Source organism: Lissotriton helveticus, chromosome 9 (assembly GCF_964261635.1).
Source record: "Lissotriton helveticus chromosome 9, aLisHel1.1, whole genome shotgun sequence".
Classification (NCBI taxonomy): Eukaryota; Metazoa; Chordata; class Amphibia; order Caudata; family Salamandridae; genus Lissotriton; species Lissotriton helveticus.
In genome coordinates this window covers 958,251,356-958,263,574 of record NC_136070.1, presented here as the reverse complement: position 1 = coordinate 958,263,574, position 12,219 = coordinate 958,251,356, and the positions used below count along the sequence as shown (strand labels likewise).

Below are 12,219 nucleotides of genomic sequence, written 5' to 3'. Positions count from 1 at the left end.
TGGAGCTCCCCATTCACGTGCCACATCTCTCTTCGCCACCACCAAGGCTAGCACGGCAAAGATCAGGTGTGGGCGGGTCAGATCTATTTCGGTTGTAATTCCCAGTAGCACAAATTTTGTGTCCATCGGTAGCGTCACCTCCAGGATCTTACTTAGCTCGCCTAATATATGAGTCCAGTACGTGCCTATGGTGGGGCACTCCCATAGGGTATGAAAAAAGGTTCCCTGTGGGTATCCGCACCTCAAGCAGTAGGGATCACTAGCTCTCTCCATGCGGTGCATTCTAACCCTGTCCTATTAGACCCTGTGTAGTATTTTATATTGGATGAGGCGTAACCGGGTCTTAATCGCAACCTCCCTGTGATGCATCAAGGCCGTCTCCCAGTCTATGGTGTCCATGTCGCCCACATTCTGCTCCCAGGCCGTCCTCAGTTTCCCTAACCCGTCTGATGCATTATTAATCAAAGTTTTATACGTCAGGGATACCAATTTATTGGGAACCTGTTCTTGCAACAGGCGACCCTCCAGGGGGGCATACTCAGGTATAGTTATTTTATTTCTGAGGCCTGACCTGAAAGTTTCCCATTAGGCCCAAAACCATAGTGCTTCAACAAACAACTTGCATATATACGACACTTGGTCCTATTCTGAACAGGGTGATGTTAAGAACCTCTTTGTGCTTTACACTTTATTTGAAATAAATTACAAAGTTACTCAGGCCCCTCAGGTAGTACTGACTACTTTGGGAAGCACACTCTTCATCACATTACAACAAACAGGTTTCTAACATTCTTTTAAACCGCAGATTAAGACATGATCTCTGTCTATAAAAAGACTTTTTTTTACAAGGGGTCCATTTGCTAAGTAATTGCAGCAGCTTTTTACAACCCTTCCTAGGCATGTCCAACGTAGATCCTGTAGGGGTGAATCCATGTCAGATTTTGAGGACTTCTTCATAAGGAAATTAATGAAAACCAATCACATAGTCAGGAGTTATTCTGAAAATGTGTTGTAGATTAGGCTGTCGGGCCTACGTAGGATACCTCTGTTGTAATAGGAGTGGGGATTATAACCGTATGTTTCTCCTGGTTAGTATATTTTAATGCTCTATATAGGGTAAAATGGAACATGGCCATGCGTGTGATTGTATAGAATGAAGGGATTCTTGAATTATACTTGTGACTCCACCCGGAATCAATGCTTATCAGTAAAACAATTCACAGTGGAACAAAACTATAGGATAAGCTTTCTACTGTATCAGGGCAATCCAAATTCGACAACAGATGTGGTTCATGGAATTAAGGAGTCTCTACGAATCAGCATTCTGAAGTCATCTGACTGCTCTTGTTGCATGTAGTTTCAAATTAGGGGTATGGTGTATCTGACATAATTGACAACATATTGACAAAAACCAGGCAAACTGGAAACATGTCCCTGATAAATAAGTAAACAAGACCCCTGTTTCACTGTTCCTCTCTGCGTATTTACTCTTCCATTGGATACACGTAGAAGGTTTTACGGCAAGCTTTAGTTAACCCCTTGGGCGCGGCCGTGATTCTGCGCCTGTGCGACCGTTTTAATGAGTGGGCGGGTTCATGACGGCCCCCAGCCGTCATCAGCACATGCCCACCGTGATGCATGACGGCTGGGCGCCTTCATCAGCATGGAAGGGGTTAAATAAAAAATCCGATGAACATCGGAGGGCATCTGTTTGGATGTCTTCTAGGTTCTCAAAGAGGGGAACGGTAAAAAAGTGCATTGCTCAATATGTTCCTAGTAAAGTTAGAAATAGATTCCACTTGAATAAGACCCACAATTATGTAAAGGTAAATTGACTTAGGTGAACGCTCAATATCTAAAAGGCAGGAATGTGAAGTCTTTCTACACGATGTCAAGCTAATGCCATAACAAGTATGACTGTTCAATAAAGCATTGGCAATCTTAAAATGGATTATTGAAAAATGTGTAATGTGGGGATATATGTGCATACATCTTACCTAAAACAGCTATGAATGTCTGACATTACATTTTTTGTATCCCTTTAGAAAAATCTCGCCTGATATAATCCAACTAGAATGGCAATATAAGTTATATTATGAGAATGAATCTTAGTAATTACCTTAAGATTGTCCAGAAGTTCCTTAAGTGTCATTTCCTGTCCGTCTGCTTTAACCCCCAGCACATCAAATCGATCCCACAATGTGTACTCCTTCTGGTGGAACTGAAGGGAGGAGAAGGAACAGAGAGAATACAACTTTGAGAGGAGAATCAACACAACATAACATGTCACTTATCATACTACGAAGCAGATGGGAACATTGGAGACAGGCAGGAAAATCCTATCAGCCTCCTTTTGGTTGAGCTGGGCAAATTCCGACTGGTTCATATGAGTAGACACCCTAAACAGTAACAATGCCAGCGAATAACAACTGGTTTTCTCAAGATATGCATCTGGGTGGTAACAGATGACATGAATTATTTTCTTTTATGGGCTTGACCAACATGTCAGTCGGCAAGAGCGTGGGAGCTGCGCACTACGCGTGATCTCTCTGCCTTTAAGAAACAAGCATTACAAATGCAATAGGTCTCACCTTTTATTAAGTTAAAGCCATTTGCTTTGCTATACAATACCATTAGCAAAGCAAATGGCTTTAACTTAATCAAAGCGAGACCTATTGCATTTTCAATGCTTGTTCTGTATAGACTCTAGTGCTGGGCAGAATTACACCGAAACCAATTAAATGGCTTTCAAGCATAGCACCACCTGTAATCAGTAAGAGACTCTAATAAGCTGGGTTTATCTTCAGCAATGTCACGTTTGCATTCCAGATCAGCACTGGGTGAAAGGGATAAATACATTTTCAGATACTCATGATGCAAGAAGTCCACATTCTACCACAAACAGAATACCAAGCCGAAACTGACAAAAAAAAAAAAAAAAGCCACTGCGGCGCTGCCTACACTAAAATACCCATATTTCTTTGACATATTGGAGAGGATGCAGAATCAACTTGCCCAGAATGTGGCTAATGACAAGACCATATGAAATTTGCCTAATTATCAAGCCACGACCGTTAGCAGCTTCCCTGCCCTTTGTAGGGGGTGGGCAGAAGAGGGTACATGAAAAGTCAAAAGGTGTAATGCGTGGGTCGGAATGGATTCTTATGTTTTCTATTACGAACAGTGTGATGCACAAGAGATTGAGCTGACAACCTAGAAGGCAAGTGTAATTTTTGGGCGATCTGCTTACCGAAGCTTTAGTGAGAAAATCCTTGATGTCACAGGGTTTAGTCTTCCTGCCAAAATTGTTAAAATGTGATGTGGATCGGTCTTATGTGACAAGCAAACAAATGCACTGTGCCTACATTTGTAGCGACAAACGTATTTCCAACAAAGATACAGTTAACGTCTTAGGCCTAACTATTTTACAATAGGGTATTTATTTTATATCTTTCCGAATAAGGATATTCAAATTGATCTCAAATCATTATACTTTTATTCTGATATCCCCATGGTTTACATCGCAATTTTCTCTTTAAAATATAATAGAAATGTATTTTCTTGGACGCTGTCTGCCCAAACTGTCCATCATAATATATTTTGAGATATGCTGAAACCCCATATATAGAAGAGAAACAATAAGACAATAAGCATTGGCAAAGCCAATAGGCTATGAGAGAGCTATTGGCTATAAAAAATAGACCCACGGAAGTAGCCGCGCACAGTCTAACGTCAACTAAAGCAGCTGCTAAGGAAAAAGTTAAATAACGCAGACTACAGGTTCCTCCCGGTATATGATCGCTTAGTGCCCCCTCTGCCACTGGCACAGGGCGTTCCGCTGCTGCTTCTGGGCCCGCAGCCGCGAAGGTGGACATCGCTGGCTCTCCTTGGCTTGGTCACATAATGCTGGCGGCGCAGACGTATATAATGTCAGCCCAAATAAACGGCACCGGGCTACGACAGCCAGCATCCATTGAGGCACAGGATCCCGGAACCGTAGTGGGTGTGTGGGAGGAGCAGCCTCAGTCCTTTCCTACCTCGCTCCCCCTGGGATCAGCACAGGGGACACCGGTCACAGAGGCCTACACCCCCTCCCTTTCGGACGCTCCCTGCGGTGTCCCCAGTCCTCCTCTGGGTCCGAGCGTGGCTCATGCTGACACGAGGAGACCCCCTCAGCAGCCCGCAGGGTTCACCAACCCAATCCATGCCCCAGGGATTCCGCTCAGTAATCGGCCGTCTCAGTTGATTTTTCCCGCTTACCTCCGCCATATTGGTACCTCTAGGCGAAATGAGAGAGCAACTTGGACGAGTACCTGGATGGGAGGGCGCAGCAATCAGCGTGCAGCGCCGGGGAAGGTGTCTGGCGGCTGGATGGAGAGTGCGGGGGTGGGGGCGATGAGAGGTTTCTGACAGCGCCCCTTACACCTCTGCCCAGACCCAGCCCTCAGAGCCAAGGCTGCCCTGGGTGGTGCTCAGATACAGAGAGCAGGTCGGGGAGCACACCGACCATAAGCCTGACCCTGCAGGACACGCACACATCTTCTGCCCTAGAAAGTGCGAACATCAGAGCGAGTGCAAGAGAAAGTGCAGAAACACAAAAGAAACAGGATAATGTGTCAAATTTTCTAAAGTTAAATTCTAAGGTGCAAAAACATGCAAAGATTAGCAGTTTTGGCCGTTTTCCTACGTAAACAAGCGCTCGCCACGACTTTTCTGTTTTTCTGCCATCCCACTTGGATGGCCTACTTTCCTTCTGGCGTAAAAGTTTTTCATTATCTTTATGGGGCCATGTGTTTAGCCCCATAAAGATAACAAACCTTTTACGCCAGCAGTAAGTCAGGGCAGTCCGTCCAAGTGGGACGGCAGAAAAAGAGAAAAGAGTACGTCACCATGACCTCTTTCCCAATGGCTGGCCACGTTTAGCATAAACGGTGATGCCAGCCAATGGGAAAGAGGGTCGGGGCTTAAAGCCTGCTAGTGAAAGCTCCTCAAAGTCATAAGATCTAGCCAGCGAGAGTGCGCATGCGCAGCCTACGCAGGCGAAACCTAAAAACTAAAGACTTGGTTCTTCCGACAATCTGCATAGGTCTTCCCTGAAGGTGCTGTTATGTCTGTATAGCGCCGGGACACTCTTTGGAGTAGCTGTAAGCTGTATAAATCCCAAAAACATAACATATATGCATCAGTTGATGCTTTTAAAGACGTTCTGAATTTACAACCAGAATGGCACCTTGCTTGATGACAGAGTTCAGCTAAATGGACCACAAAGTGGAAGAATGAGTGAAGCAGGTGACATGGCCTGAAGAATGGACAGAGGGTATCACGCCAATAAGGAGCCCCCACTAAGGAGCCTATAAAAGATGTTACTCTTTTATATGCAGTGCTTAATTTGTAAAATATGAAGTGCAGGTGCTCAAATCTTTGTCGGATGCCACACCTACTTTTCTCTAACTCCACCCACTTCCTCCACTGGCTCCACCCAACTATTCTATTAGCTCCAGCAAAATAAGGAAACCACAGCGGACCGAAGGATCAGCACCTCTACTTCAACAGTCCCATAAAGTATTCAGAAATCTGTGCTGTTAAACCTCCAAGACCTGCTGTGGTTAGGTCTCACTGGATTTTCAGATAAAACTTGAAAAAAGGCTTGTAGAGGTAGCACCAGTAGTGAAGAAAATCACAAAGTCAAAATGTTCTGAAAATAAATTCTTCTTTTTATTGATCTTTTTTTTTTGGGTGCACAGGACAACCAACGCGTTTCGCTCCCCACCTTGGGAGCTTCGTCAGGGCAGAGTCAAAAAAGGATATTGCACAAGCTGAAATATGTTGGTCCAAGTCAGGCAGGCAGTTTAAAACTCAGTCAAAGTTCCAATAGTCATGTAATGCACAAAATTGATAGAATCGCACACAAATAAGTGTAGGCGATAATTGTAACGTCGACCAAATTGTGTAGGACCAGGTTCCAAAGTAGTTTGAGTAAAGTAAGACAACAAGAATAAGGGGTTCTTGACGAAATAATTCCTGAGTAGAGATGAAGTTGATTTAAGAGAAATGGGCAGACCTTGATAAGCCGCCAAGCCCACTCGTTCTCAGTAACGAGTATCGTCCACAGCGAGTCCCCCGTGTCCAACGCCCTTTTGACTTTGTGATTTTCATATTCTATTAGCTCCACCCTCATCCTCAACTGGCACTGCAAAAAGTCAGATGAATTTCAGCAAGGGAGCCATCCTCATATTAAGGTTTTGATAGGAGGTTCCCCTGCCCTGTAAAAATGTTGAAAAAGAGTCAATCAAAAGTGCATTTAAAGCACAATTTTGAAATAAATTAGCTAAAATCACTAATGCATTGAAAAGGGACAATTCCAGTGCTCTATGTGCTGATTTGGGGAAAGGACAAAATGGGGTAGGGTATGCCCTTTTAATAGAGTCTATGAGATCAAAGAGACACATTTTACATAGCTTATGTGACAAAAGAAACCAAAATGTTGTGAAAACACTAGTCAAAACAGATAAGCTGAATAAAATCATGAAATACACTTGAATGAGTCACTTTGTCAGTTCCAGTGGCTGAAGGGGCTTGGGATTCATAAATAGCAGAGTTAGTATTTCGTTAAAGCGATTACTTTTAGAGAATCAATTAAAAAAGATTATTAACAATTGGGCTTGTTACTATAACTTACTCCTGGCATGGAGCTAAATGTGCATTTATTAGACATTTAGAATAGTAAAAAACATGGAACTTAACTGGCGTTTCCAAATGTAGTTCTGTATCACACAGACGAGACAGAGATTAGAAAAGAGGCATATATTCAAAAAATTACTTTTTAATTAAAGATTTGTATCTTAACATAAAGCACAGAATAATTTAATCTCCCCCAAAAGTCCTAAAGGTACCTAAGTCAAAAGAATAGGTAGTGACTGGCTGGGCAGTTTGAATTTCCATATCTCAAGTCATACCTATTAGTGCCATACAACGTGGAAATATCAAACATAGACATCCATGCCAGAAAGCATGGAAATCTGACACATAAGTACTCAGACCAGGAAGCATGGAAATGTCCCAGAAAGGCACCCAGGCCAGAAAGCATGAAAAGGGCAAATAAAGGCACCCAAGCCAGTGGCGCTAGAACAATTTTCAGAGTGTTGGTGCTGCCCTCAATGTTACATCACTGAAGTCATAAAATTGTGAAAAATCCAATCATCACAGTAAAGTAAAGGACAAAGTGATGTGGTCACTGACTAGACTACAACGCAAAAGTCATCTTTTGTACGCACACACCCACACTGCAGGAATAGAAGTCCCGAGTATCTGATGTTTTAGTCCCACATATAGCTCCCTACGTTAGGTTAAATGGGGTTTATAAAGCGCACAGCTACTCAAGAGTGTGTTCCGGCACTAACGGAAGAGTAAGGGCAAGGAAACACATGCATGAGTCAACCATTTACATATAACATGTACGTTTGTATAGCGCACGTATCACCCGAAGGTCTCAAGGCGCTGAATAACAAATGTATATTGTTACCCAACTCAATGGTACTCATTTTATCGACCTCAGATGGATGAAAGGTTGAGTGGACCCGCCGGGATTAGAACCTGTGACCATGAGGTCGAACACAGACTCCTACCGTGGATGCATTTATCCACTGTGCCACCAGACCCGGCTTTACAGCACCAGAGTTCCTCAATGTAGACATCATGACGGTGTCATCTATATTGGAGAAAACTTTAATGGCTGGTCACGTCGACCCCAAACCTCCTCCTGCTGCCATGATCTCCAAATTAACACTTTCGAGATTATTTATTCTTCTATCCCCCACTACCCTTTTCAATCCAGCTAACACACTCACATGTCCACCGCTCAAATTCATTTAATATTTCCCTATACTAATTCACTGCGAATCCTGTGTGGGTTACGGAGCAACGTGCTACTCGCCAAAAACACATTTCATGCTTCATCAGGGGTAGCAAGTGCTATATAAAAGCAAACCCTTCCCTCTTCCATCCCTCCACTATCCTTTTTCAATCCAAATAACAGACTAACATGTCCACAGCTCAAATTAATTTAATTTTTCCCTAGAATAATTCACCACTTATCCTTTTTGGGTTCCGGAGTAGCGGGCTACTCGCCGAAAAGCGCTTCAATGCCTCGTCAGGGGTAGTAAGCCGCTATGCTCACAGACTTAAACTCTGTACGCATTATATTCTAATTTTAATGGGCAAATATAATTATGCGTCTTCCTGCCTGGCCTTTGCCAAATGTACACAGGCATGGCAATTAAGCATTTAAATATTTTAGGGGTAAAAACAAGCATTGGCAACACCAAAAGTATTGGCCATGTCAAACGTGCATTTTTGTTTGCGTTGTAAACACATGCACAAACTTGTACAAATACAGTTATTGTATAAAATAAATTGCTGAGCTAAAGTGAACTAACTCCTTTTCAGGCAGCGCTGCACATGTGATCAGGAAAAATTATGTTATTCACAATCCAAGAGAGCCAAGGGATGAATTGGGCTAACCCAGCACCCCAGGCTGTATGTTGTTGTGATTGCAAGCAGAATGTAAATTACACTTGAACAAATCAAGAGATGAAAAGGACTGACTGACAACTGCTCACTGTACATACGTACGTATTTTTATTAGGATTTTTGGAAAACATGAGGCTGGCGAGACATCTAAAGCGCCTCCAGGTCAGAAATGACCTCAAAAGTTCTTGGCAAAAGGACCAATGCCTTTTCATTTCTGTGTTCACGAAGCCAGCAGACCTCGAATTGAGACAGATGCTTATTTCCAAATGTAGTCCTATCTCAGTTGCATTTCTATGTGTATTATTAAAATCTTTCAAGCAATAATGTTTCAGAGAGAGCTATTATACAGCTATAATTATAGCTGAATAACTGAAAATAACATGGATGTAATTATTTGGGGGAGTCTGAGTGACAGCAAATACACGAGAGAGAAGCCCGAATTGCCTGTACGACTTAGGACCCCGAGGTGAAAAACATTGCATTTTCAGGTTTAAGTTATGTATGGCCACTTACATTTCATCTCCCAATGCTGTCACCAGCTGTGCAGTAGCAGAGGATTCATACATAACATGACCTCACCTGCGCTCACCACTGTCCTACATTACCCTGGTGTTCTGCCGCACTGTGGCCAACCTTCCCCTCCACCAGCCAAATTTTTAGAACGGTGGCCTCCTCTCAGAATTACTCTTCCCACTTCTTCCCAAATATAAAATTGCACTTAGAATCCTGCCACCCTCCCCGACAAACTCTCTGCAATGAGCTTGCCTTACCCACAGTAGCAAAATACATACCTGGCTTCCTGACACTCACCCACACCACCCTCTAAACAGTGGTTACTTTGTAAAAAAAAAAAAAAAAAAAGAAGTGCGGGGGCTCTCGTCAAGAGGCAGCTTGCACCAGCCCATTTCTCCTGTTAGCTCCGCCTAAAACAGAACCAACTACTGCAAGTGGGGAGTGGGTGTGGAGTAATAGCCAGAGCTGCCAACTTCGGATCTGAGGAACCAGGTCGAGTTTTGGAGTTGGCTCGGCATCCTGTGATTCTGGACAAATCACTTAATCTCCCCGTGAATGTGTACTTCACTTGTGCTCATGAAATGTGTTGGTGGTGATGATTAAGTGCCAGGGCAGAGCACCAGAAACCACCGGCTCAAATTAAGCATGTGCCTTTCCCAGGGCCAAAAAAACATAACTCGTCCTCAGCCACCCACCCACATCTTAAACTCTCTCCCTTCCTTCGCTGAAATACACATACAAAAATACCTGGCCTCCTGCCGCCCATCCACACCACCATATTTATCTTCCCTCCCTCTCCAAAGGAAGCAGCGTCCTCCACTCTCACACAGAAAATAGAGGCAGCATGCTTTCCCTTGTCAGGGGAGACAGTGGTCAGCAGCGGAAGAGCCACCAGCATTCCCTCATCTCCCTCGGGTCTACAGAGACCCAAGAGAAGCAGCAAAGAGTGTGGGAAGACTGAGAACTGCCATCTCCTCGCTCTTCTCAGGACCCTGGGGACGAGCAGCAAACACAGTGTAAGAAACAGCACTTCCCACGTCACTTAGGGCCTGATTACAACTTTGGTGATGTGGGAGCGGGTTGCCCCGACAGCACCCCGCTCCCACACCAGGAAACTCAACCACCGACCAGATTAAGAGTTTTCTCCTGGTCTGGCAAGCGGTGCTCTGGCGGGAACACGGCCGGAACACGGCCGTGCAGTGCTAAGACTCATATGTGAGCCTTAGCAGGGCATCGCCTTGGGGCTGCCAAGCAATTGCCTGCAAGGCATGGACACGTGCAGTCAATGCTGTGCAGGAACAACGGTGCATTCAGACAGGGGGGGGGGCACATAATGTGTTCCCCTGCATGCACCCTATGCACAGGGGTAACAGGGGGCCCTATAAGGCCTCCTTAGTTTCCAGACGGACACACTTCTCATGGCGGCCTCACCGTCATGAAAAGTGTGGAGGTCTGGATACTCAGAATATGCTTGGTGGTGCTGCAGCGGCACCACCAGCATATTGATGCCGCAAACCACCGCGCCACTGTCGAGGGATTGCGAATCCCCGGCGGTTGAGGCAACCCTGTGGTAGTCCGACTGCCCAACTCGGAATACAGCGGTAGCCGCACCGCCACCGCAATGGTCCATCGGACCGCCAAACTCATAATTAGGCCCTTAGCAACACGGGTAATAACTTGTTTCCCACTGTTGTTAAATCTCACCACTAAAGAACCATATTTTGATCTGATTATTAACAATAGTTGCTTCCAATGGAAGTCATACATGAGAAGTTTTTTTAATATAATAGATCGCATGTTGTGTCATAGAAATACACAATAATGTGGATGGTGTGTGGACATATCAACCAGGGTGTCAGATGAGAGGTAACACGACAAGTACAATACAATAACATCCACGTTCACAACGTGTTTAAAATGATGCAAAACCTACTTTGCTTAGGACCCAGAAGGCGGGGCTATTTTTAAGGGATCCTTCCAGTCTGATTTGGTGGAGCCCTGAACTGTTTTGGGTTAGTTCAAGGAAGTAGTTGTCCTAAGGTCGACAATAGAAGGCTTCGACACTGGCAGGAGAAGTTACAGAATCGATGTGATTTTGTACAAAAGGTAAGGGTGGGTGGAATAATGTACACCTGGAGCAGACACTGCATCTGAGAAAGGCACAATAGTAGAGGATTGGTGATCTGATGTTCTCAGAAGATGGAGCAAGGCCATGGATGCAATTGAAGACTGGAACCAGAAAGTTATGTGAGGATGTTTAACATCCTGGTGGCCTGAAAGCTTTGTGCTGGAAGAGAACTGTGCTGGGAGAGTGTGGTAGGGTGGGCACAGTGCTGATGATGGAGGGGACTTTTTCAAGGGGTCGGTAGGTGCAGTGGAGCAGACCAATGAGGAGGGTGTTGTAGAGGTTCACTTTGCTGAGGTCCAAAACATTAATGAGTGCTTAGGGAGGGTGACCGGTGAATGGGTTTCTGGGGAGTGTTTTTGAATGAAGAAAAAGGCATTTGAAATGATGAAGAATAACGGTCCAAACTTTCAGGTTGCATCTGCTTTGGCAGAACTAAATCTTTTAATTCTACCTGTTTTTACAATGTTTTTCCTCTGATAGCTCAAAAGGCTTGGCCTCAATCATATCCTTATTTCTTTGGTGCACTGTTTTTTGCTTAACTGCGCCTCATTCCATTATTGTTTACATTATTGTGCTGATATCATCTGTTCTTTGGCTTGTAAGTGCCACAAGTCAGTCCCAGTATAGTATGGTCTCATTCCTGTTTCCCTGCTGTCTGTGCTCTGTATATGGGTGTGTACATGTCATGCGAGGACGCGGTCTATACATGATCTCTTTCCCGCCACATAATGAGGGCAAGAGTGCACATGCGCACCTCAGCACAGGTGCTTTGTGCCAGAAAATAAAGTGCCAGAATAGCCTTTTTGACTCTGTAATAAAAACCAACCGCACACTGAGCTACCCGATCCATGCTCTGTTCGCGTACAGAGGTTCCTCACTCAAATTACTTGCTTGGCATTTGTAATCTATTTTAATTCATCACAGTCTTCTAGCATAGTCCTTTTCTGTAGAAGAAGGCTATCTGTTGTCAATTAATGAAGAAAACATTTTAGTATTTCACAGTGGCTTCTAATATTAGACCTGTTTTTCTTGCACTAACTTCTGCTAGG

General features: G+C 44.2%; 1 protein-coding gene across 1 annotated transcript in view; it reads right to left on the bottom strand.

The window, feature by feature from the left end:
- The window catches only part of UBA7 (ubiquitin like modifier activating enzyme 7), a 1,199,654-nt gene that overhangs the window by 231,589 nt on the left and 955,846 nt on the right, over positions 1 to 12,219 (bottom strand). The window contains exon 23 of the mRNA XM_078661236.1: positions 2,120 to 2,221. Within this exon, the coding sequence (XP_078517362.1) occupies positions 2,120 to 2,221 (102 nt within the window). The remainder of the gene's footprint in view (positions 1 to 2,119; positions 2,222 to 12,219) is intronic.